The sequence below is a fragment of the Mytilus trossulus genome, chromosome 11 (genome assembly GCF_036588685.1).
Source record: "Mytilus trossulus isolate FHL-02 chromosome 11, PNRI_Mtr1.1.1.hap1, whole genome shotgun sequence".
In the NCBI taxonomy this organism is placed as follows: domain Eukaryota; kingdom Metazoa; phylum Mollusca; class Bivalvia; order Mytilida; family Mytilidae; genus Mytilus; species Mytilus trossulus.
The window spans coordinates 63729875-63757297 of record NC_086383.1 but is presented as its reverse complement, the minus strand read 5'-3'; the positions used below and the strand labels follow the sequence as shown (position 1 = coordinate 63757297).

Genomic DNA, 27423 nt, shown 5'->3' with positions numbered 1-27423 from the left:
TTGAGATACTAATATTAAATGGTCAACTCAACATGATGCTTAAGTATGAGAGCTTTTAGAAATATAAATTGAAATGTTAAACTTTGTTTTCATTATACTTCCAAAAAACAAAAAAATATTCAATCTAATAATCTAGCAGAAAAGAAAACATCCTTTCATTACAGCAGTCATGACAGCCGTTTGAAATATCGAATTTGGAAATGTATGCACTCAATTAGATTTTCAAGAGTAGAAGAATTAGTAATTTACATTTTGTTTTCAAATTGCTTGATTTTTACCTTTCTCTAAGAAGATCCAAACTCTCTTCTTTATATTCATGCCCGCCCTTCCAAGATATATCCATATACCATCCGTAGATTCACGTTCAATTGGAGCTTCGTCCCCCACCAAAATCTTAGCTAGTGTTGTCTTGCCAACTGCGAACTTGCCCGTCAAAAATACCCTGTTCCAGTAGCATTTATACGATCCAGTCTTTAGAAGATTATCAAATTGCTTATCAGAAAGCTTCGTCAATTCATCTTCGAGGCCTGTAATCAAAATTATTATTAATAGAATATAATGAATTTTTTATGGTAAAATTCACTTGTTTTAGTCTAAATGATGTGAAAATAATGCAGATACAAATATCAGCATGCAAACCAGAATATGCTACTATTTGGATGGTTTGCACGATGAAACAACGTACAGCTTTTTAGTTTGTCGAGCAGCCAGAGCTGGTTTTCTTGTTAATAAAACATATCACATAGAATAATATTTCATCTTGATTTGATTCCCTAAATCCTGAAAATTACAGCATTGAAAAACCCTGTAACCACTATTTGTTGAATTAAAATGAACATTTTGACATATGTTAAATACAAGTAATGCGCCTTGAAGACTGATTTATTTAAAATTTTCAAATATAAAGTGTATCTGTTCATACCTGAAATAGTAAACAAATAATTTTACTTTAAATTGTAACGTTACTGTGCATGGCATCACCAACAAGAATTTTATTGTCTACCTTTATTTGCAAAACGTCAAAGTAAACTTGAAACAGGACCGCATGTGTTGTTCAGTCAATGGCTTGTCCAATTATTAAAGAAAAAGTGTCATCGATTTTCATAATGTTAAATGTAACTGATAGCTAAACGTATAATTCTATACTATTGCAGTTTTTTTACTGAAGCCGGCTAATGTCATGAGGTAGTTTTTTTTATAAGTCACTATCACAACTCAGTAACTTTCTTAAACGATTTAGATAATGAAAGATTGAGACTTAGCTCAATCATATTTATGCCTTAGTTACATATTATTACGCCTAAGCATACATCGCATAGCAGATACAGTAAGCTTACTCGATACGAACGATTGAGACTAAACTAATTCTTTGTCACAACTAACTAACTCATTATAAAGAAAAAAGCAAATTCGTTATATATACATGTTAAAACGGTTTCAGTTAATTGTGTATACCGTGTGATAGTAAAGTCGCGATAACGCGGTTGCTTAGTCTTTAAAATGCGTAAACTAATCTGTAGATCGTTTGATTTACTCGTTAGACTAACTGTTATTACGTGTTACTTTTAATTACGTTGTTACGAATTTCTTAAAAGTGATAACGGATTAAAATAAAACTATATCCGGAACTTAACTAACTACTGTAGATTACTTTGAATTTACATAATCTCTGAATAAAACTATTGTTATTTCAGAAATTGTTGCCAGGTTTTTATAAATGATATTAATGCGACATGGTGATTATCGCAAAAATACGCACTCGCATTTTTATATCTGATATATATATATATACCTTTATGCCGATTTTGAATGATAACGTGTTGCGTGTGTTAATATGAAAATGAAGATGTGGTAGTATTACCAATTAGACAATTTACCAAAAGAGACAAAATGATACAGGAGATAACAAATGACAACTTGTCCAGCTTGCACCAATATATATATATATTACATAGAAGATTCAATTTTAAATGTGCTTACAGTTAAGAACAGCCATTTACAATCATATATAAATCAAAGGTATCATAACTTCAACATTATACTAATGGAAGCTCGACAGTAATCACAAAGATGACAAATAATTTCTGCTTGCTGTTCATTTATTTAGAGATTTGTAAGTGTGTCAAAATCAGGTCTATTTAATTTATTTTTTCGACTTAAATACATGTATCATATTTATCATTTTCTTCCTGTAGATCAAAACAATAGACTCTTGTTTTATATTATACTTTAATTTTTCAGAAAATTTTGTTTTCGTACTGATTTTGTTTTGTAAATTTCATTTCGTTTTATACCGTTCTAATTCCGTTTCGAACATGTAACAGGCATCCACTTTTTAGTGCTTTCCCCTTTTCCAATTTTTAATTAAAAATCGAAACATTCAAACTTTCAAAAAACGAAATGATCAAAACTATACGTTCAGTTTAGCATTATAAAAGTTCGTTAAAATAACTGAAGGTTGGTATTTATTAAAACATTTAAATTGCACCTGATGTTCAGTGGTTGTCGTTTGTTGATGCAGTTCATAAGTGTTTCTCGTTTCTCGTTTTGAAAATAGATTAGACCGTTGGTTTTCCAGTTTGAATGTTTTTTAACACTGGTAATTTTTGGGGCCCAACATAGTTTTATTTTTCGGTGTGAGAAAAGGCTCCGAGTTGAAGACCGTACTTTGACCTATAATGGTTTGCTTTTACAAATTATAATTTGGATGAAGATTTGTCTCATTTGCACTCATACCACATCATCTTATATCTATTAAAATTTAAAACGGACTTTACAATTTTATAATTCTTATTGTTTGGTGAAATTTTCGAAATTAAAGAAAAAAAATCCAAATTTCAAAACTTTAATTAATAATCCTAAAAACTGAAATTTTAAAACTTTAAAATGTTGAATTGACAAGTGTTACACGGACCGAGATCTTCTTGTTTCTTCAATTAAGATATATTTACAATTTTCATGCATCCTTCCAGATTTGGCGATTGGTATAAGGGAAAAGAATATTAAGTTGATAAATGTATGTCAGGAACATGTAACTTAGTGATTGTCGTCTGTTGCTTTGTAAGACATTGTTATTCCTTCTTTATTTTGTACATAAGGTAGGCCGTTAGTTTTTTCGCCTGAACTTTTGTACATAATTATGTCATATTGAGGTCTTTTATAGCTGACAATAGTAATAGTAATAATAAAAGTCTTTATTTAACGAAGGTAACACATTTAACAATGCTGTATGGGATTTGCCAATTGTTGAAGGCTGTACGGTTACATAAAATTGTTAATGTCTTTGTCATTCGGTCTATTGTGGAGAGTTTATTACATTAACAAGCATACCACACGTTTTTGTATACATGTATGTCAGTTTTGAAGAGTGAAACTCAATGCTATTTGGAAAGCAATAACGGTCATATAAAATACGAATAAACGTATATTTATAACGCTGATGCCGATAAATTTTTCCAAATACATCTTAGTGAATACTGGAATTTGATTTAAAATCTAAATTATTCTTTCGTAACATGCAGAAATAAATATTGAATGAAGAATAAAACAAATCAAATATTAAGAAAAACATTCATCATGTGACCGTAAAACTCATTAATGCATGAAAACTCAAAAACTTTTAACTTGACATTATATAGTGGAAAAAAGTATGTAACGTGTAGTTAAACCTAGATATCTTACAAATCATAAGTTTTATTGATAACTGCATAAAATCTCTGATATGAAAAACAGTAAACTATCCCTGTGGTTTGGTCACGAGTTGAAAATATTGATATTTGTATTCTTAGATTCATTCCTATCAATACAGTGTCATATAATGAAAGTATATAACACATTGTAAGAAACAATGTCTTTCTTTCCGCGTCAATAGTTCGTTTTTAGCAACGACGTTGATAACCTTTTGAAAAAACCTATCATTGTATGATTTCTTTCATTCGGATATAACTTTTTAAGTTTTTTTAACAAGAAATAGTGTTTCATTTCTAACCATGCTAACCTTTATGAAAACAATTATCTAATTTGTAAAGTCATTTCTACACGTGCATGTACGCTAATCAATATACATTTTGTAGTTCAACACACAGGGAACACTTTACTATCACTCAGTGACAAATAGTTAGCAACTGGTCTTATTTAAGGAGGCTCACGGGTATAAGATTTTCAGAAAAAAATTAAACATTATTTTTCATTACAAGTTTTATTGATTACCTTTAGTAGTTGTTACTTTATCATATGGTGCAAAAATCATTCCAAAAAGTCAATTCGTGTTGGCCCTAGATGACTTTTAAAATGTATATATCATTGAAAAAGCTCTAAATTATCTCCCTTTGATGCAAAATTGCCATTTTTTGGAGAAAATATACGCATTTCTAATGTTCCAGAAGCAGATGGAGAAAACTTGACTAATATTTTAATTGAAATTGCTGGTTCGGTAGGGGTAGTCATAAAGCCAGACAACATTGACGCCATACATAGAATTGGTCCGAAGCGCGAGGGGAAGGCAGGCCAAGTCATTGCTAGATTCGTCCACCGTGAGCCCCTATTTCTGTTGTTGAAGAATTGTGCCGAGCTGAGAAAAAATTAACGTTTTAAGAACATTTTTATAGCTGAAGACCTTACAAAGCTGAAATTTAAGCTACTCTTTTACATTAAAAAGCAGACCAATGTAAAATCAACATTTACAAAAGAGGGAAGGATTCACTGTACGCTAAATAACGATTCAAAGGTTACAATTGATAGTCCGGATGACTTGTTTAAAATTGGAATGGATACCGTGGATTATAAAGCTTTAGGATTGCCCGAATTTTAGGGGTGCGAAGGAAGTCAAAAGGAGCGCAGTGTTGAAATAAATTCAAAATCTGAAAATCTGCCCATATTCATAAGTGAAAGTGATCGTCAAAATTGTGAAATTCAAAATGTGAAAGGTCAGCTAAAAGTTCTGTCGTTAAATGTGTGTGGGTTGGTTTCAAAAAGTAAAATCCCCGATTTTGTGGAGTTTATTTCATCATATGATATATTGTGATTTACTGAATCAAAATTTGATGTATATGATGATGTTCATTTATCTGGTTATGAATTACTACCACCTATAATACGTGAGAAATGTAGACATAAGTCTGGTGGTATAGCAGTATTTGTAAAAAGTTCTATTTACAAATATGTGAAAGTTATTGATATCTCTAGTCAATGTATATATTTGTTCTCTATTGTGAATTTGTTGCCAAGTGATTTGTTGTTTGGGATAGTATATATCCCCCCTGAAAATAGTGTTTATGGTTCAGTTGTTATATTTGATGAGATTTTAGAAAAAATAATTGATATCACTGTTAATAAAAATTACCAAGTGTGCCTACTTGGGGACTTTAATGCCCATACAGGGACTCATAATGACTTTATTATTGAAAATGATACAATCCTAGACAGCCTGCTGATCGACGAGAATTCCAGAAAATATATGAACAGTATTAATGCTCTGTATGAATTGGGTATCCCAATTAAGCGTTCTTCGAAGGACATTTCGAATATAAATAATTATGGACACAAATTATTGGAATTTTGTAAAAATTTAGATCTATATATTGTTAATGGTAGAATTAATAATGATCATTTAGTAGGGGCTGTTACAACAAGTAAAAACACACTTATTGATTATGCTATTGTGTCACCTATGTTATTTAAATGTATTTCATACTTCAATATTGAAAATTTTGATCCAATTTTGAGTGATATTCATTGTCCAGTTGTCATACATTTTGATACTTCTGTAATACTTGAACATGTTGAGTCTGTTGATACTCTGTCACATGATGATAATAGCAATGTTGTATACAAATCAAAATGGAAGAATAATAATGCAAATGTATTTTTAGAAAAATTTGAATGATGAAAATATTCATGATTTAGTTGAAAAACTTGAAAATCTAGATGTCAATAATATTAATGTTGAAACTGTCAACAATGTAATATTGAATTGTAATTCAATTATTAAAAATGCTGCTGATAAAGCTGACATGATTGTAGAATTCAAACCCAAGAACAGTCGACCTGGTGTCAGGTCAAAAAAATGTTAACCTTATTTTAATCAAGATTGTTATTTAAAACGTAAAGCATATCGTATTATGTAAAAATCTCCACTGGAGATTACAAAGGGCTGAAACAAAAGAAAATCTCATTGCTAGTAGAAGAGAGTATAAACGTACGCTTAACAAGCAGTTTAGAGAATATCAGAAGTCTGTTATAGACAAATTGAAAAATTTGCGTAAATATGATTCAAAAGCATACTGGTCTCTTTTGAACAAATGTGATACAAAAGGTAACAAAGCTGTAAACAAAGTTGCTATGGATGTATTATATGATCATTGCAAAAATATTAATGCTCTTGATGAGCAGGATGATAACGATATTGTATTACCTAATAATATTACTGATTATAATATTGAATTAAATCGAGATATTACTGAAGACGAAGTATTACATGCTGTCAAATCATTGAAAAATAATAAAGCATGTGGTGGTGATCTTATATTGAATGAATTTTTGAAATATGGTACAGTAAAGTTGATGCCTGTTTTTGTAAGAATATTTAATATTGTATTTCATAGTGGTATTATACCTGATAGTTGGTCAGAAGGTTATATATGTCCTATATTTAAGAATAAAGGTAATCCAAATGATGTGGATAATTATCGTGGTATTACTATTTTAAGTTGTTATGGTAAATTATTTACTTGCATTTTGAATAATAGGTTTTTCATACATATTTAGAAAATTCTGGTTTATTGTGTGAAGGACAAGCAAGGTTCAGAAAAGGTTATAGTACGACAGATCATATTTTTAATTTGAAATGCTTGATTGATTCGTACTTACATAGAGGTAGGAAATTGTATTGTGTATTTGTTGACTATCGAAAAGCTTTTGACTCTGTCAGAAGAGTATATTTATGGCAAAAACTGTTAAAATGTACCATTGATGGCAAAATGTTTAAGATTATAAACAATATGTATAACAATGCAAAGTCTTGTGTGAGACAAGGCAACTCTTCTTCAAACTTTTTTAAATCCAATGTTGGTGAACGCCAAGGAGATAATCTATCACCTGTATTGTTTGCCATTTTCTTAAATGACTTGGTCGAATTTATGTCACATTCATATAATGGTTTAGTTGATATGAGTATTGCAGCACGTCTTCTTGATACTGATGAAGTCGCTGTATATTTTCGTTTATATTTGTTATTGTATGCAGATGATACTGTAATTTTAGCCGAATCGACAGCAGAGTTACAAGCCTCATTAAATGCCATGTATTTATATTGTCAAACTTCGAAAATGCAAGTTAACATATCTAAGACAAAAGTTGTAATATTTTCAAGATCTAGACTTAACACAGATTATATGAACTTTAAATATAGCGGTGAAAGCCTCAATATTGTTACAAATTTTCAAAACCTTGGTATTATATGTTCATGTAAGGGTAATTTTAATGACGCCAAAGCACATCTTGTACAGCAAGCAAGAAAAGCCATGTTTTTAGTCTTAAGAAAGGCTAGGAAGTTGAATTTACCAATTGATATGCAATTAGAGCTATTCGATACAATGGTTGTACCTAATTTGTTATATGGTGCAGAAGTATGGGGTTTTGAAAATTGTAATATTATAGAAAACTTGCATATGCAATTTTGTAAAATAATTTTGAAGGTTAAAAAAAGTACTGCTCATTGTATGATTTATGGAGAATTGGGTAGAATACCATTACATATTCTTATTAAAGCTAGAATAGTTGGTTTCTGGCAACGTATCATGTGTGGTAAAAGAGAAAAAAATTCATATACACTGTATTCTATATTGTATCAGCTTAGTTAAAGGGGTATCTACCACTCTAAATGGTTGTTAGAAATTAAAAATACTTTTTATGAATGTGGATTTAATTTGATGTGGGATGATCAAATAATTGCTTAATCTGATAATATTAGTAAGAATGTCAAGACATGTTTAAGTGATAAATGTATGTTGAACTGGAGTAGTAATGTTATGAATTCTGCAAAATGTCTTAATTACAGAATATACAAGTCTGATTTTTGTTTTGAGAAATATTTATCGGTGTTAACATCTGATCTAAGAATGTATTTATGTAAATTCCGTTGCCTTAGTAATAAATTGCCCATTGAAACGGGCAGATTTTTTAATATTGACAGATCTGAAAGACAGTGTAATCTTTGTAATGCTAATGAACTTGGTGATGAGTTTCATTACTTATTCAAATTTTCCCTTTTCAATAATGTTAGAGCAAAATTTTTACCTTTAAATATGTGTAAAAACCCACATGTTTTAAAATTTAAAGAATTGATGAATACATCAGATTTATACACACTTACTGGAATAGCAAAATTTTGCAAAAGTGTTATTAAAACCTTTTAATACATGTGCTTAATCATGTTACTATAATTTGTACTTCCTGTCACATATCTTATTAATTATATATACTATTATTGCACCTTTGTTAACCATGTTGTTCTAATGTAAATATGTTCACACTTTTATTGTTTGTTAAAAAAAATGGTGTACTTACATACCCCATGTGGGGGCTTTAGTGAAATAAAATGTCTTATGTCTTATGTCTTATGGCATTAAAATTAAAATATCTTTTTTAACTCATCGGTGACCTATATTTTTTATTGTTGTTTTCGAATAAGCCGTACAATAATTGTAAAATTTAAGCGATTTCTGTAATTTAGTTCTTTTTTTATTTCGATATTACCGCTTTTTCTCCTATTAGTTCAACAGAAAAAAAGGACATTAACAAAATTGTATGCTTCTTTCGAAGCCAGATTGTGAGCGTAAATGAACGGTGACCCATTTTTTAATTTCATTTTTCTATTAAGTATAAGATAAAGTTCATTTATAGAAAACTATAGCGAAATCCTATATTAAATAAAAAAAATATGATTTAGATCCGCGAGCCCCCTTAATCTGCAATTTAACTCATATAATAGAAAACTAGCCCGTGAATGATCTAAGTTAAAAGTGAATAATCAGCAATAACATTCATGCTGATGGTGATGACTGATGACGTTTAATGTCCAGCGGCAAATGTATTGCATACACCTATATGATGTGTAGGCATATTTACATGATAGATAAGTTGACGTATGTTGAAAGTCTTATTAATTGACAAGAATGATAAAAAAAAAGACATGAGGTATATTGCCTACGAGACAGCTATTAATATACGAACAGATGCAGATATGAACCATTACAAGTCATAGTAGAACCTTAAAAAAAAACAAAAAAACTATACTATTTAGACATGTGTGATCTGGAAACTCAACAAAATGAATAATAATTCAAAAGAAAAATAAAAGGGGCCAAAGAGCTTTAATAGTTCACCAGGATATATTTTGAAAACTAAACGCAAGAATTTTAAGATAAAATATGAAAAAAATAGCTCTGTAAATAAGAAGAATAAATGCATACATGGGACTCGTTTTCTTGCTGTAAATCAAAATAGGTAAATCTACAATAAATTCCGTTACAAAAGTTACAATATCTGAGTTATTTTTATCTTACATTATTAATTAAAAGAAATTTCAATTGAATGAAAGAAAAAACATTCTGTTTTTGTTGAAAGAGTCCAAAATAATAAGATGACATATATTGTCGAGTTTACTGAGCGGGGGATAAAAACTAGAAGATAAAAAAAAAGCCAGATCATTTAATTTCATACCCAGATATATTGATGATGTTCGTTCAATAAACTATCCAAACTTTGCTGATTGGGTTCCATCAATATACCCTCAAAAACTAGAAATTAAAGGAACAACAGACACGACTTCCTCCGCCTCAGTTTTATTTATATCTCGAATTTTATATAACCGGTTATCTCTGTAACAGAATCTATGACAAACGAGACGACTTTAATTTTGAAATAATCCATTTCCCCCACCTTAGTAGCAATAAACCAACTTCACCTACATTTCGAATATACATTTTCCAACTCATTCGGTATTGAAGAGCTTGCTGCTGCAACTCAGTTTTTGTAAAACATTACCAATGTCTAAGCAGAGAGTTGATGAACCAGTGTAATATCAAAGAACGTCTCGTCCTTATTCGAAAAAGTTCATCAAGAGATACAAATACCTTGTTGATAAATATTGAAGTGTTATTTTATTTTTCTTTGTAAATTATTAACGTTTACTGTTTGGTACATTTTTTGAAAATACCATTTAGGCATGGCTCGGTACTTGTATATCACACCATTGCGTTGTTGTACTCTAGTCGTTTTTTGTACTCTTGTTTTTATTCTTGCGTATGTGCTTTGTCTATATGTCATTTTCTTTATCTTTGTTGACATATTTGTTTGATTTTGAGACTAGAACAGAATGTTGATTGCTGTATCCTTATTTTTGAAATTTTCACCTATCATGTCTGTTTGTTATGTTCACACATTGTTATCAATATAATGGAATTATTAGCGACTGTCATACAAGTGAGAGGTTAAACTAGCTTTAAAACCAGGTTTAATTCACCATTTTGCACATGAGGAAATGCCTGTACCAAGTCAGGAATATGACAGTTGTTTTTTTTATTCTTTTGATGTGTTTGAGCTTTTGACTTTGTAAATTGTTAAGGGATTTTCCGTTTTGAATTGTCCTTGGAGTTTGGAATTTTTGTTGTTTTACTTTTTTCAATAAGGGTTGGTTGGCAGTATCGTTCATGTCGATGTATTTGCCAATCTTACTTTGCTGAAGATGTTCTTTATTTGGTTATTCTCTCTTAATGCATTTATTAACGTTCCTCAAAAAAATGAAACAAATGGGTTTGTTTTAAGTTTATAAAGTGTCTGTTAACGATGTTGGTCATTTGACATATTTGTACATCTTACTTTGATTAAGTGTTTTGCTGTTTACGGTTAATGTCTACAATTTACATTTAAAAAAAGTACAACATGAACATTTCAAGGGTAACAAATCTGATATAGGTCATGCCATTCGTCTGAAAATTACATGGCAGTTACATGTATATCTTACTTGAAACTCAGTTTTCATTTTTCTAGAACTGCTTTTTGAAAGAGAAATCAAAAGGGGCATTTTAACCCGATGGTCTATTTTGTCAACAGCAGTCATATTTAGCGATGGCTCAAATAAACGGATACAATTTTAAACTATATAATATGAGAAATGTTCAGATAAAGTTTGAAAGTATTTGGATTAGTAAAGTCAGGGGTGGTAAACGTATTTTATGAAGAAAGACGACGGATATTAGTGATGGTAAATTCACATGACCCTTTGGGTCAGGTAAGCTCAAAAACAAATGCCAGGTTTATACTACAACAATCAAGAAAAACATCCCTGAGACAGGCATATGACGTGGTTTTGCAGAACATGATTGTTAGCCTTAAACTTAACCTGGGACAGAAGCGAAACATGCAACACACGTACTCCGTGTCAAGGACATCATAAGTGTTGTGGAGACAAGGAATATCGTATCGACTGTGTATGAAAATGCACAGAGAGGAAATACATTTTGTATCAGGAGTGAGTATGTATAGTGTTTTGTCCTAAGACCTCAGTATAAAGGATATATATACTTATCTTACCTCCTATACATTTCTAGGAAAATGCTTTGTAAAAAGCGTCCGCGTGGAGACCGTGTATATTCCATATTAGACTAGTATGGAGGCGGGGATTATTTAAATACACGGTTAGTAGTGGAGTTACGACTTTGGCATTATTTGATTATCTAAATGTATTGAAAGTTCTGTATAATATTGTTATATCAAGGTTGTTGATATTAAAGTGTCATTATTGACATCAGTTTTTTTGTGTGCAGATAAATGGAAGTAGGTTCTTAAAATTGAACACTTGAACACTTTAGTATACAGAAAAGAAGATGTGGTATAATTGCAAATGAGAGAACTCCTAACACTATGTAACTAATAATACTTAACGCTCTGTTGAATTCAGTCAGGACTTTTCATATTTCAAATGATTTAGAACTTTGAACTTTGAACATAGTATAGACAATTGTAGATGTCGAACTTTGTATGTTGTGAGGTAGTTTCTTCATTGCAGAACCCACCCAATATCTACATCTATCTATATATATCTAAAGTTCAACCTCTAACAACTGGTGATGCGTCTTTCTGCTGAGATACAAGGGTTGCTTCTTGTTCTTCTTTTGACATGAAAGTCTAAAACACAAAGGAAAAAAAAAACTTGTTAGTACCTTTATATTACATAAAATATTGATGACATTGTAATTTGATATACAGATTTGCAAAATGAGAGGCTCCAAAGCATGTAATCAATATATAATGAAGTATCATAACAGACGATTCTGGTGAGTAGGGTCAAGTAAATTTAACTAATAGCATTGCCATCTGTTATTCAAACTAGATTGGTGATATAGAATTCCAAGATATCATAATCCGCAGCAACTGCGAGACAATGCATTTGTTTCAAACAAGCAAAACAAACTGCAAGTATTTATATCTTCTTTGAGCGATATTGAAAATTAAATTATTTTTGATTAAGGCGTGTAACTGTGGTAATTTTTAAACAGTTTAATTCGAAACCTGCTTCTATCCCAAACATTCTATTAACCTCAAACAATTCAAAAACAAATGAATTTTGGCAACAATCAAGTACCATCATTCTAGAACGAAAATAAATCAGAAAGACAAAAATCGTATTTCGGTTGAGTTTTGCGATCAAACACATTTTTATTGAATGTCTTCTCTGGCAACAAAAAAAAATATAACTGTTCCAACCATTAGTACCATAGTAATAAGTAATTTGTGAAAAATTGCCGTACCTTGACCTATAATGGTTTAATTTTATAAATTGTTATTTGGATGGAGAGTTGTGTCATTGGCACTCATACCACATCTTCCTATACCTATTAAACTCTACTATATAGTCAATGTAGGCCATGCGTGAGTTAAGTGTACATACAACTTATTATTCAAAACTTAACTTTCATTAAGAGTATTAAAGGGGAAACAAATGTTGAATGAAAAAAAAGACAATAATATAATAAATCAATGTATTTTCTAATTGTTTGGTTTAAAATTCAAAATATAGCTCATTTATAAATTAAAACCTGTGTTCAGACTCCCGAATTGATAGTAATAACCAAGAAACATGCATGACAGCAGGATAATGTGCAGAAGAAAAACAAACAATACGGGAGGACATTTAAATTAAAAGTGCAGTAATCCTGATGCTGAAATTATCTTAAAATGCACTTCTTTTTTTAGCTTATAGTTACGCTGCCATAGCATAAGGCACCGACTGTTCTTCATTATGGGAGGAGGGTAAGATCATGTTTATTTCATTGGGATCAATTAAAATTCTGTTTTCAATGATATGCGGCGGAATAAGATTTTAGTTTTTGGACGACGATGATGAATTTACCCCTCCTTATTTCAAATGGTAACAAACAAGGTATCACTTCACTTTTGAAAAAATCCTTTTTCCAAGAAATTTGGAATAAAGAAACTTATGTGATTCCCTCCTACACACACACACACACACAAGAAAAAATGGTATGTACTTCACTGGTACCGTAGTTTATAGACAATTATTCGATTAAATTATATTGATAAGAACAGTTCCAAGTAAGATCAATAAATAAAAATATGAACCGACCTGACTCGTAGCTTATTTTGGTTCAATTTTAAAGATAACATAATTCCCTTCTAATACACGATGTCGTTAAGTACCAAAGTTATAATAGGGTTCAAATACTAGAAGGAAGTACCCTTTAATTTTGAAAGCCCTCATAACAAATAAACAATTCATTGAAATCACTCGCTGCAAATGCTGTTGAAATTAAGTTCGTTGAAACATGAACGACTAATGAACAGTCAAACTGTTTTTGTATAGCTTATGAAAGTATAATTTGTGTGTTCTGTCAAATTTGTGTATACTAGAATAAAACTTTTACAGCATTGATTTTTCCGCTTTTGCTGTAAGAATTTATCCAGTAGCAATATGTAAGAAATTCATTTTTACTCAAACAGACATTTAGATTGAAAAAGGTGCCACATGCATTCGAAAATAGTTAAATTCATTGAACAAAATGTACATTTCTATGATTTATATTCAATGTGGTATAAATGCTGATAGATTGTGGTTTGCTTCTAATTTATACCACAATGTTTCTAATTTTTTTATCGTAAAATTATATAATTAATCCCTCTTCAAATAGATAATGAAAAAAAAACAACAATCGGAAAGTCACACTTTATCGCAGTTTTACAAAAAACCACACAATGGGATAACTCTACGACAGAGCTAACATTATAGTATAATTTTTACCCTATCCTTTTGTGGATTTTCAACCTTAAGGTTGGTCTATTCATTAAACTTTTAAATTTGCAATCGTTTTTTTTTATTTGACACTACACTACGTGTAATGTACATTTTAATTAATTCTTATCAGTTTTCTCTTCTGAAAATTATCATGTGCACGTAGTTGAGACCGAAGTACAGATGAGAACAACTTAAATGTGAAACCAGTGTTCATGACATGGAACTAATTGTACAACGGTTTACAATATATAAAATTGAGAATGGAAACAGGGAATGTGTCATATAGACAACAACCCGACCAAAGGGCAGAAAACAGCCCAAGGTCACCAATGGGTATGAAACACAACGAGAAAATCCCGCACCTTGCGATGGGCTTCAGCTGGTCACTAGACAAAAATTGGTACTAGTAAGGCGAAAATGAACGTCACACTAAACCCCGAAACATATAAATGAACCAAAATTTAAAAAAAACAAAACATAAAAGATTAACAAAGGACAGGTGCTTCTGACTTGGAACAGGCACATACTGCAACGGGGTTGAACATGTTTTGTGAGATCTAAACCCTCCCACTATACATCTTGCCAATGTAGAATAAACAAATACATACAGTAAAACTCAGTTTAAAAGAAGTCCGAGTACATGGAGTAAGATGTTAGAATAGATAATAGAAGAAACTAATCAAAATGACAATGATACATAAATTAACAAAGGACTACTAGCAGTTACTGACATGCCAGCTCCAGACCTCAATTAAACTGATTGAAAGAATTATGTCTTCATCATATTAAAATCAAGCACACTAATTCTAAAAAAATGTACGCGATATTTTGCATGAACACGCCCTAATTTTCAAATATCGTTTGCATCTACAATGGACCTTAAAGTTTCTTAATATGTTCAGGTCATTCATATATTCTTGCATATATCTATCTGATCTTTTATATTATCGTCGTTAGAAGACTTTTAATTAAAATTTACATTCTGCCTTTGGAATTTCTCTGTCTGATAATCTTACATACATGTAGCTGTTATTTGTGTCTTTGTGCTCAATGTATGCGACAGTTAGTATACAAACACTATACTAATTAAAAACCAATTGTTCAGAGAACAATTGAAGGTCTTTCCATCAAAACAATGTATTTTGATATGAAAAGTTGTGAAACTAAGTTTAAAATGTCATTTCAATCGTCAAATGATAGCTCCTAGTAAACTGATTCCAAAAATATATTGTTTCCATACATTTTTTTTTAAATAAGGGAGATAATTTGTTACTTCCGGTTTGAAAAATGTTACTTCCGATTATATTTGAATATTTACTTGACACTGATTCCAAAAATATCTGGTTCTCTATACTTTTATATTAATAAAGTACAAAAAAATAGCTACTTCCGGTTTACAAAAGGTCACTTCCGGTTGTTTTTTTCAAGGTTAAATGGTTTGATACCTTTTTCTAAAAGTTTTATATCTTTATCATGTATACATATAGAATAAAAGCAAAGGTCAAAATCTAGAACGTCAAATTAAGCTATGACCTTGAGATCAATTTCAAGGTCATAAACCAAGGACCTCAAATCAAAAGACCATAGGTCTTAATTATATTTAGTTAATGAGTTATATCACCAAACGTGTATTTTTACATACAAGAGGGGAGAAAACTCCCTTTTACATTCAACGTACGCTTGCAATCAAAATTTACATCTTACGACATGTCGCAACTAACAATTTAGTAAAAATAATTTGTTGATATCTTATACAGTCTTTGGATATAAGTGAAAATAAGCCAAATTCAAATATCAGAATATGACCTTGACCTTTGACCTTGACCTAATTTTCATTTTTTGGGACCAAGGACCTCAAATCAAAAGATCCTAGGTCTCTATCACTTATGATTTATAATATAGAAATTCATATCACTTATATCAGATGCATAAGGGGAAATAACTCTCATATGGAGCGGTCATATCGCTTCGGTCAAAATAGGACAAATCATGCGAAGGATATAACGAGCAATTTTGTAAAATAAATTTGTCATAATCTTTTACGGTTGCGAAGGAGATGCGCTAACAAGGAAAACAGTGTTTGGGGAGATAACTCCTACAAAGAAAAGTATTCGTTTACGCAGGGTAAATTTCAAAAGCGCATAAACTGTTCGATATCATATACAAAATATCTAAGCGACATATTGCGAAACAAATGTTTATCGCAAGAACAAAATTAGGCGGAAGAAAAAAAAAAAAAAAAAAAATAATCAGAAGAAAAACAATAGGTCTTTCCACAGAAAAGTGGAAAGACCTAATTATGTTCACAATACATATCTATCCAAGTTATAGTCGAAATAGTATTTTTTTTTTCAAACATCTTAAACATGTACAAGCACAAATACACAAATGACTACAATACGTGAAGCATGCGTATTCCACGTAAAATATTGTTTTGTTAGAATTGAATGGCGCCCTGGCACTAACAAGCTCTTTAAACGCAGAAATGTTTGCTATACCGTAACTGAATGTTCCATGCTGCTATGAAAATGAGGAATACACTGTTTTGTATAATATAGATTTGTACAAACAACAATATTGATTTCGTTAAAAAAGTAAATGTGATGTTAGAGAATAGGCTTTAAACTGGATTTCTTATTATGAAATGGAAAAACGAGAAATACACAATTGATTTCAAAACACAATTGGGCAGGTTTCTAAGTAAGATATTTTGTAGTCAAGCTAACAGTTTATTTAAATAATTAGACGTTCAGAAATAATATTAGTTTATAGGACACAATTCCCTGCTTGCACTAGCTATTGTATGTTCACGTTAAACTCGTAATTTGGAATTAGATTCTAAAAATTCAATTCAGAGACAAGATAACATACCATTCCTTACTACCGTAGGCAGGTAGAAGAAACATTCGGTGTATGGGTCAGAAAAGATGCGTGTTTGATATTCCCTTAAATCATTTGAAGTGAAAAGTCCAATAAAAAATGACAGTACAGTATGACCAACTACACTTGATGCGAACAATCTTACCAAGTAAAAGAGCTCTCTGTTTAATGTCTCAGAGGGGTTGCAGTCACAAGTTATAGTTATTAACCAAGCAAGTCGGTATATGTGATTTAATCTGACTCTAATTAACCCAAAATCGCCTTTTTTTGATATTTAGGCTGCTTCCTAAATTGTTACATTATTTGAAGAATTGCGATTTAATGGTAGATTTTTTTTTATCGTTTCTGTTAAATTTTTTTCACAATTTTTTTTAAATTAGTGACGATTAAGACTTTGTGACATTGTGTTCTTTCAAATCGGTGTTTGGAAAAGTCATAACTGAAAGGGTTTTTGAGTATATATTAATTGATTTTCTTTCCCTCAATGATATGCCTAGAGAAAGATGAACCGACGAAAATCTAAGTACCTAAATTTAGAATGTTAAATAAACAGAAAAAAACCGTTTCTCTTTCCAATCTTTTACTCCCCCCCCAATTTCTTTTATCTACTGTATTAATATTTGAAGACATGTCCATCTAAACAAAGTCTTATAGATCTGCAGCTAAACCCCCATAAATATGATCCACATTAAATTCGATCCCCAAATAGTCACTTTATAGGAATAAATATTCAAAAAGTCGTAATATATTCCATCGATTTTACATTTACATTGTACACAAAATATAATAAAATATTTTATGTCCCAGTTTAGATTAAAAAAAAAGGAATGAGAAACCTTTCTTCTTTCTACGATGGCTGTACAAAGTTGTTAATTTATCAAGTTGGTCCTGACTTCAAGGCAGATGGCGGATTCGGGGGTTGGGGCGAATAGGTCGTCCACCCTTGGATTGGACAACGTATCGTGTTTAAGTATAACATCGTTAAAAATAATTTTAGTCTCGCTACATTCGTTGAAATTTTTGTAATTTTATAGAAAACTCCCCTTTCAAAATTCAGTAAACGCCCTAAAGGTAAAAATATATTTGAACTGTGCAGTATATCTGAGGAAGTTAATGCACACCTAAGCTGTGCATTATTAGATTATAGCACCTACATGTATGTCATGTGTTAAGTAGTCATTGTGATATATTATTCCAAACAAATCATCAAAGTCTCATTTTAAAATATATTGTATTTGAAAAACTCTGAATCTTGCAGTATCATATTTTAAAACTTACTAAAATATTGCTGTTTTAATTGAAATCTTCACCTGTCATTTGTTACTCAGTCTTGAAAAAATGGGTGGAATTAAGCAAACGTGCGATTTTGCCTATTATATGTTAACTTATATCACATATGTGAACAAGAACTAAGAGAAAAAGTAATAGAATGCCTCTAAAGAGATTTACACACTCGTGGCGTTTTTTCTACATTTATCTACAGAAAAAAAATCAGTAAATTCCACGTTTGTGCTCTTTAGTCATTTAGCCAAAAATATCAATAGCAATGTTTTTCACACACGAATATGCAATATTAACAAGAATGAAAAAAATAATTCAACCATTACGGGACAGCTTTTGGTATGAAAAAGCCCAAACGAAATGAATAACTGTTTTAAAAGTGGTGTTAAATCGAAAATGAATATCCTCAATAGTAAATGAAAACTTGCTATATTTTCCATGAATGCAAAAGTGTGCATTGCATTTTAGAATATCCCAAAATCGATCGTTTTCCAATTTGAAATTGCTGAGGGCAAGCTGAATGCATACCAAGTGACATGGTCAGTTTTGCACACATCACAAAACAGATCATTTCTATGTTCAGTGGACTGTGAAATTGGAATCAAAATTCTAATTTGGCATTAAAATTAGAAAGATCATAGCATAGGGTATATGTGTACTAAGTTTTCAAGTTCATTGGACTTTAACTTCATCAAAACCTACCTTGACCAAAACCTTTAACCTGAAGCAGGACAGACGGACGAACGGACGGATGGACGGACGGATGGATGGACAGATGGACGAACGAACGGAAGTACAGACCGAAAACATAATGCCCCTAGTTACTCTTCTAGGTCAATACTTAAATTTAATAACATGTTTAAACTTATATTCATTGAATTCATTCCCGTATCTTTGATCTTCAAACCTCCTCCACCCTATATTTTTTTTCATTTTTTCAATGGGCATAAATTCCATAAAAAATGTCAAGATTTTGTTGACATAAACCTTATCAATCATTTTAATCAAAGTTCTTCATGAATTGCAAGGGTCGGAGACTTGAAATACAATTTTCCTATAATTTATGTCGTATTCAAAACGGAATAAACCCTATAAAAATAATAATAACAGATCTGTTGTTGCTTTTGTCGTTTATTTATGCTTTTCAAACTTGGCGATTCAGAGTTAAACCTAACGGTATAGACATTTGTATACTGTGTGAAACCGTATTTAGACCTTCATTTCATTGATCTAATTTGAAAAAAAATTTGTTTTTTTGTCTTCCTTTACGTCGGTATTTTAGTATTTAGAGCTTTCCCTTTACTGATGTGCATTGTATGTACTTCTATGTACATTTTCCTGGACCTTTGATAGCTATTAAAAAAGTATTCCCAATGAAATAGATTTTCAAAACGATAATAGCTAACGGTATTTGCTAACCAATGCCATTGACATTTATGTAGCATCTCATTGTACACCATGTAGTAATAATGATAATAAAAACTGTAAATACTCCCAGCTTTCAAATTTTCAACGTTTCAAACTGCAACTATATAGGAAATTGTAACAACATTTTATACGAGGTATTAATGCTATTTTTGGAAAATTATAGTGTATTTGTTGGAGTCATAACTTCTTTGAATAGTTTTTGACTGTTATGTAATTTGTATATTTGCCTTACATAAAACAACCGTTGGAAATGAATTATAAAGAGATTAATGCATGGTATTTTCCATATCGGCTCGGTTTCATCCCTCGATCTATATCCGCACCTCGGATCTCGGTATGATACCCGGCTAGATATGGCAATTGTATGTATAAATCGCTATGTATAACTCAACGGCAAGACATAGAATACGTTGGGAGTATTTATACAGACTCCCTATTTCAGTTTGGTGTCGCCGGTACTATTCCGTATCATGTCGTGTTAAACGTAGTAAAGTAACCGACTAACCCTTGCTGATCCAAAGCTTTCGTTATTGCAACGTAATGCATTCATGCCGTCACGTAACGGTTATAAACGGTTATAAACTCTTATCAGAGGTAACCGGTGAGATCACGAACCGACGAATAATGACGAACGAACGTATTGGGAGCAGTGATTTTCATATTGGGTAAAGCTCATCAGTAAAATTGAATAATCGACCAAAATACCACTCGACACCTCACAAAGTTTCTTTTATTAGAAAACAATGGTAAAATACGGAATTTCAAGTTTACAGATAGATATATAAGACTATGTATTTTTTTTTACTTATATATACATGTATACCGGCATTGTCTATGTACGGATTAAAACGAAACAGTACGTATAAATGTATACTTGTTGTTATCACCTTTAACGCGTTTAATAGTCACATGGAAGAAAGCATGATTTAATCATGGAGACAATATTTTAAATACCAAGGGGCATGTGTTTGAAAGAAAAACATATAGAAGATATTGAAATGTATTTGTTCAAAAATAAATATGTAAACTAGTATATACCTACAGGGACGTATATAAGTCCTTGATACCTACCATTTAACTTGAAGATTTTTGTATGCCCCGCCCTCTCTTCATGTTAAGTTCCGGTCCGGGATAAATGATCTTTTTTAATTATTGGTTGCAAATTTCTTGCAAGGTACAACAAATAATTATTAAAAATAAACATTTGATAACCCAACCCCCATTTTCCCCGTCTCTTTCCTAAATATTTTATATCGCAGTTTATATATCGGGTATCGATCCTCTATCTTTGAGGATGGTATAAGGTGGCAATTATTTAATTATGAGGAGCCGGACCTGACAGATTTGGTCAGTAAAAAAATCAACTGCTACAGTAACAAGCAAGAGTATTTATTACACATACATGTATCATTTACTGTAAAATAGAATTTGGAGACCATTTTTATCAGGTGGAAGCCACCATATTTATTACTATTTTTTCTGTGGCCAATAAATATATTTACAAAATCTACCTGCTCCGATCCTAGAATAAAAGGGTCTTCCCCTAACCCCCGTTTAGTATGCGGTATTGCTGGTTTTATTTCAGATATTTGGTCCGGGGGAAAATAATAGTACGCCGAAAAAAAGAAATTGGGAACTTAATACGCTGGAATTATAAAATTATATTATATCTTATATGGTTATTCATCGTTTATTCAGCGAAAGAACACATAGAATATATGAACATGATGAAGTTATCGTTAAGTATTCGGTAAGTTATTTCCCCCTATTACAAAGAGTACAAGGAATCTCCCCCCCCCCTTTTTTTTGTTATTTAGCTCATCTAAACAACTATCCGGATAATACAAATTTTCATTCAATTCTTTCTTAAGCTTTGCATGTATGCGCTTAAAGAGGGGTCACTTCCTACATATAGGTGTATGCAGACGTTCCGCTAGGATTTGTCATTTTTTAACTTGTCAAATTCATGACTGGGTATGAAATTTAAACCTTATTATTTGACTAGGCCAGTAATGTCAGGACTAATATATGACAAGGCGAAAATTATCAGGCAAATCTAAATTTTTTTTACCAAAATCAGAATCAAAATATTTTTTTCTAAAAAAAATATAAGCCCCCCATCCCCCTCCTACCAAAAAATGCTCTGTGACTAAACTACGACATATAGAATAAAAAGAATAAAACAGACAGTACGCGGATCTGTCAATAAAATTGCACTTGTTATCCTAAAAGCGAGATAATCATGAACATTTAGGCATCTTAACTTGAAATTAATGATCCCGTTTCGTGTCATACGGCAAATTAGGTGATACGTTCGTGATTCGTATGTGATTCGTGATCTCACCGGTTACCTCTATCAAAACGCATTGTATCCTTAAGAAATATGTGGTGCAACCGTGTATGTGCCTTGTTCTCCGGAACTAATCGGAGAAATCATTCGAGTATACGAATAAGTTCGAGTTAATAAAAGTATATACAAATTGCGATGATAGCTCGGTATAAACACAGGTTATCCGATGGAGAACGTCTGTCGTAAAGTTGTCTCACATCTAGACCTATTTATATATCTGTGTGATTTTCTATGTGATGCCATGTGCACTTGGGCATATGCTTTTATACTGTCCTGTTGTGTCGACTGCTCTCAGGTTAAATAACAAGATGTATTGACCATCTGTACAAAGTACGATGACATATCAGTAATGGTAATACATCTCATCATAATATCTAACCAAATTACTGGTGTCTATCCCCATACATATACCATGTGCGTCTATAACCCACATTACAATTTACAACGTTCCCTTGTGCCTTTTGCAATAAGATTACAAATCTTCTCGATTATATATTAAAAATGAATAACTTTTTATGTGTAGGCTGTGATTGGGATAGAGATTTTAAACTGCAGATAAACTTTCATATACTCAGGCAAAGTTGACCCCGACGGATTTGACTTTTTATTCATGTTTTTATATCCTAGAGTTTGTTGTCTCAACTTTAATGTCAAATAATGTACTTTTATTCCTCTGAGCCCAGTTAATAGAAATCATCTTGTTCTTTTTCTTCTCCTTCCTTACCTTTTTGTGATACAGTTGTTTTACTGGTAAATAAAAGATAACATATACCTTGAGGTAGTCCATTACTTCTTTCTTGCAATCTTTTCCGTATTCCGTGTCATTCCTGTCTTCTTTTGCTGACAGGTGGTATGGGGTCTCACCCTGCAATATAATTAAGGAGTATTATCTATCAAATCATATTATTGCTCCACATTCTGTAATCAGAATAAAGCAGATACTGACATGCATATATAGTGTTAAGTACCTTTTTTACAGACAAGTCCTTGTGAAATTGAAATAAAATAAAATACTATACATGAACAAAGATGATCAACATCACACAAATAATCATATTACCTTGACCTAAAACTCAAAAGACTAAACTACCTCATATGAATATGTAGCAGATGTCAATTTGCAATCTAAAAGCTCTATGATGTTGGTACTCTGCGTGTCCCCCCTCCTCCCCCCAAAACAATAAATAAAAAAACGAAAAAAAAACCAACCTGATTACAGTGTCCCAATTTGCACATTTCATCGATTCACATACGATGTACTCTGTAAAATGACATTTTGTCAACAAAAACTGAGGATAAGTGTAAAAAAAAAAATCGAAACTGGCTTTGTTGTAACACAAAAAGCTTTTTATAGAAACTTAAATTACAATTTTAAATGAACATTGTTTAAATTAGAAACTTGATGTCTTTGTTGACTTATTTGAATTGTTAAGTTAATGACTGCCGTACACCATCATGACCATTGTACGTAATGTCGATGAAGTAGCCTTTATAATTTTTTTGTTAACTTTATTCCAGAACAATATGCTAGTAAAATGACAACAAATCGTGTTTTCTGATATTAATTCGTGTCATTGATTCCGCAATGAACGGTGGAACTCCTCAATGGCAAATGAAAAAATGGTCAACACCCACTCCACTGTTGTAGTGAGAAACAACTGTTTAGAATATAAAAGTGTTACGATTTAGCATTCTTACATTATCACACCGACTCATTTAAAAGTACCATTTTCCAATCAATCAAGGATGATAACTCCTGATGCCAAAAGTGAAAATCATCAATATCGGAAAAAACCTGTATTCATTTGTTCATATGAATTGTTTCCCTTTATTGAAAAAGCTGATGATTTATAATAATAAATTTGCTCTCATGAACCAGATATAAATTTATCAACTAGATTGATTGATTTATTGATTTGTCTATTTTCTACTAATGTATATCGTTTATATGAATATACAACGTTGATTTACATAGCTTTTTGGAACTTACATAAGTGTTATTGTATAGCTTTTATTAATTAAGTATTCAGTTGTTGTTTCCTTTTGACGACATATGGATAAGTTTTAGTAACTAAGCTGGTTTTATGCTTTATTGCCTTAACGGAATATTACTTAATCTCCTGGAAGTGTATGGCTGTCGTTTTTTTAGCTCACCTGGCCCGAATATTACTTGATCTCCTGGAAGTGAATGGCTGTCGTTTTTTGAGCTCACCTGGCCCGAAGGGCCAAGTGAGTTTTTCTCATCATTTGGCGTCCGTCGTCCGTTGTCGTCCGTCGTCGTCGTCGTCGTCCGTCGTCTGTCAAAAAAAAAATCTTCTCCTCTGAAACTACTGGGCCAAATTTAACCAAACTTGATCAAAATCATCATTGGGGTATCTAGTTTAAAAAAATGTGTCCGATGACCTGGCCAACCATCCAAAATGGCCGCCATGGCTAAAAATAGAACATATGGGGGTAAAATGCAGTTTTGGCTTATAACTCAAAAACCAAAGCATTTAGAGCAAATCTGACATGGGGTAAAATTGTTATTCAGGTCGAGATCTATCTACACCGAAATTTTTCAGATGAATCGGACAACCTGTTGTTAGGTTGCTGCCCTTGAATTGGTAATTTTAAGGAATTTTTGCTATTTTTGGTTAATATTTTGAATATTTTTATAGATAGAGATAAACTGTAAACAGCAATATTGTTCAGCTGAGTAAGATTTACAATTAAGTTAATATGACCAAAATGGTCAATTGACCTCCTAAGGAGTTATTGCCCTTTATAGTCAATTTTTAACAATTTTCTTAAAATTTGTAAATTTTCACTATAATTTTCCACTGAAACTAACTGGACGTAGTTCATTACAGATACAGATAATTGTAAGCAGCAAGAATGTTTAGTAAAGTAAGATCTACAAACACATCACTATCACCAAAACACAATTTTGTCATGTATCCATCTGTGTCCTTTGTTTAATATTCACATATACCAAGGTGAGCGACACAGGCTCTTTAGAGCCTCTAGTTTAAATTATGGTCTAAGTAAGCTACAAATGTATAGCTAAGCATATTTTTTTCCTCGATAAAAAGGTTGGTAAACATTGGTTCATTCTTATACACAATTATGATTGATTATTCTGGAAATTGTTGGACAAACAACTCATGTTCATGCTTTCTCATGTGTTTTGTGTGAGAGTTATTTATTTAAAATGATTACCAAACCAAAAGAAAATCATTTCGTACTATCCCATCTTTGCCAGTAAAGTGTTTTAGTTATATATGGTAGGATCTAAGTTATAGGTGTCTAATTGCGCCATATTTTTATCAGGAACACATGTAGTTGCATGTCTCAGTATTTGAGTAAGCATCCGTAAAACTTTTTGTGTGACAAATTACAGGAAAAAACACTGCTACAGACCTTCCAAAATTCAAATTGACATGTGTACCGTGCATTCATCATGCATTGTCAATTCTGCGTACGTGTTCCTTTGATTCATCGTTCATTCTGCGAACGTGTTCCTTTCACTCATCGTCTATTCTGCGTACGTGTTCCTTTCCTTCATCGTTCATTCTGCGTACACGTTCATTTCATTTATGTTCATGCTGTGTACGCATTCCCTTAATTCATCGTTCATTCTCTTTGTGCGTTCCTTTCATTTATCGTCGATTGTTCGTACGCAGTATTTTTCATTGATTTTCTATTCTTTAGTGCCCTTTTACCCATTGTCCATTCTGCGTACGTGTTCCTTTCATTCATCGGCAATTGTACGTACGTGTCCCTTTCATTAATCGTCTATTCTGCGTACACGTTCCTTTCACTCATCGTCCATTCAGCATACGAGTCCATAGCATTCATCGTCCATTATCTAGTTTTGCTTTCATTCATCGTCCATTATCTAATTTTGCTTTTACTCATCTTCCATTTCGTGTATGTCTTCCTTTCACTCACTGCATACTTATGTACAATCTACGTACGTGTTCCTTTCACTCATTGAATATGTACAATTTACGTACGTGTTCCTTTCACACATTGAATATGTACAATTTACGTACGTGTTCCTTTCACTCATTGAATATGTACAATTTACGTACGTGTTCCTTTCACACATTGAATATGTACAATTTACGTACGTGTTCCTTTCAATTATCTTATATTCTGCATAAGTGTTCTTTTCAGTCATCGTACATTCTGTGTGCATGTTCCTTTCTCTCATCGTACATTTTGCGTACGTGTTCTTTTCACTTATCGTGTATTCAGCAAACTTGTTCTTTTCACTCATCGTCCATGCTGCGTACGTGCTACCTTCAGTCATCTTCCACTATGTTAACATGTTCTTTTCACTGATCGTCTCTGCTGCATGCACGTTCCTTTCATTCATCGTCCATTCTCTTTACACGTTCCTTTCACTCATTTTAGATTGTACGTACGTGTTCCTTTCATTCATCGTCCATTCTCTTTACAGGTTCCTTTCACTCATTGTCGATTGTACGTACGTGTTTCTTTCATTCATCGTCCATTCTCTTTACACGTTCCTTTCACTCATCTTCGATTGTACGTACGTGTTATTTTGATTCATCGTCAATTCTGCGTACACGTTCCTTTCATTCATCGTCCATTCTCTTAACACGTTCCTTTCACTCATTTTTGATTGCACGTACGTGTTCCTTTCATTTATCGTCCATTCTCTTTACACGTTCCTTTCACTTATCTTCGATTGTACGTACGTGTTCCTTTCATTCATCGTCCATTCTCTTTACACGTCCGTTCACTCATCTTCGATTGAACGTACGTGTTCCTTTGATTCATCGTCCATTCTACGTATGTGTTTCTTTAATTCATCGTCCATGATCTAGTTTTGCTTTCATCCATCGTCCATTCTGCGTATGGGTTCTTGTTATCCATCCTACATTCTCCGTACGTGTTCCTTGTACTCCTCGTCCATTATATGTATGTGTTCCTTTAACTAATTACATATGCACAATCTACGTATGTGTTCCTTTTAATATCGTTTATTCTGCATACGTGTTCCTTTCACTCGTCGTACATTCTGCGTGCATGTTCCTTTCACTCATCGTACATTTTGCAAACGTATTCTTTTCTCTTATCGTATATTCTTCATACGTGTTCCTTTCACTCATCGTCAATGCTGCGAACGTGTTCATTTCACTCATCGTCCAGTATGTGTTGT

General features: G+C 31.9%; 1 protein-coding gene across 1 annotated transcript in view; it reads right to left on the bottom strand.

Annotated features, from left to right (window-relative positions):
* The window catches only part of LOC134690235 (uncharacterized), a 63642-nt gene extending 36561 nt beyond the window's left edge, over positions 1-27081 (bottom strand). Inside the window, exons 1-4 of the mRNA XM_063550210.1 lie at positions 27025-27081; positions 23023-23115; positions 12114-12186; positions 279-527 (exon numbers count right to left, since the gene is read on the bottom strand). Of these exons, the coding sequence (XP_063406280.1) occupies positions 279-527; positions 12114-12186; positions 23023-23115; positions 27025-27081 (472 nt within the window). The remainder of the gene's footprint in view (positions 1-278; positions 528-12113; positions 12187-23022; positions 23116-27024) is intronic.
* Positions 27082-27423: the final 342 nt, after the last annotated feature.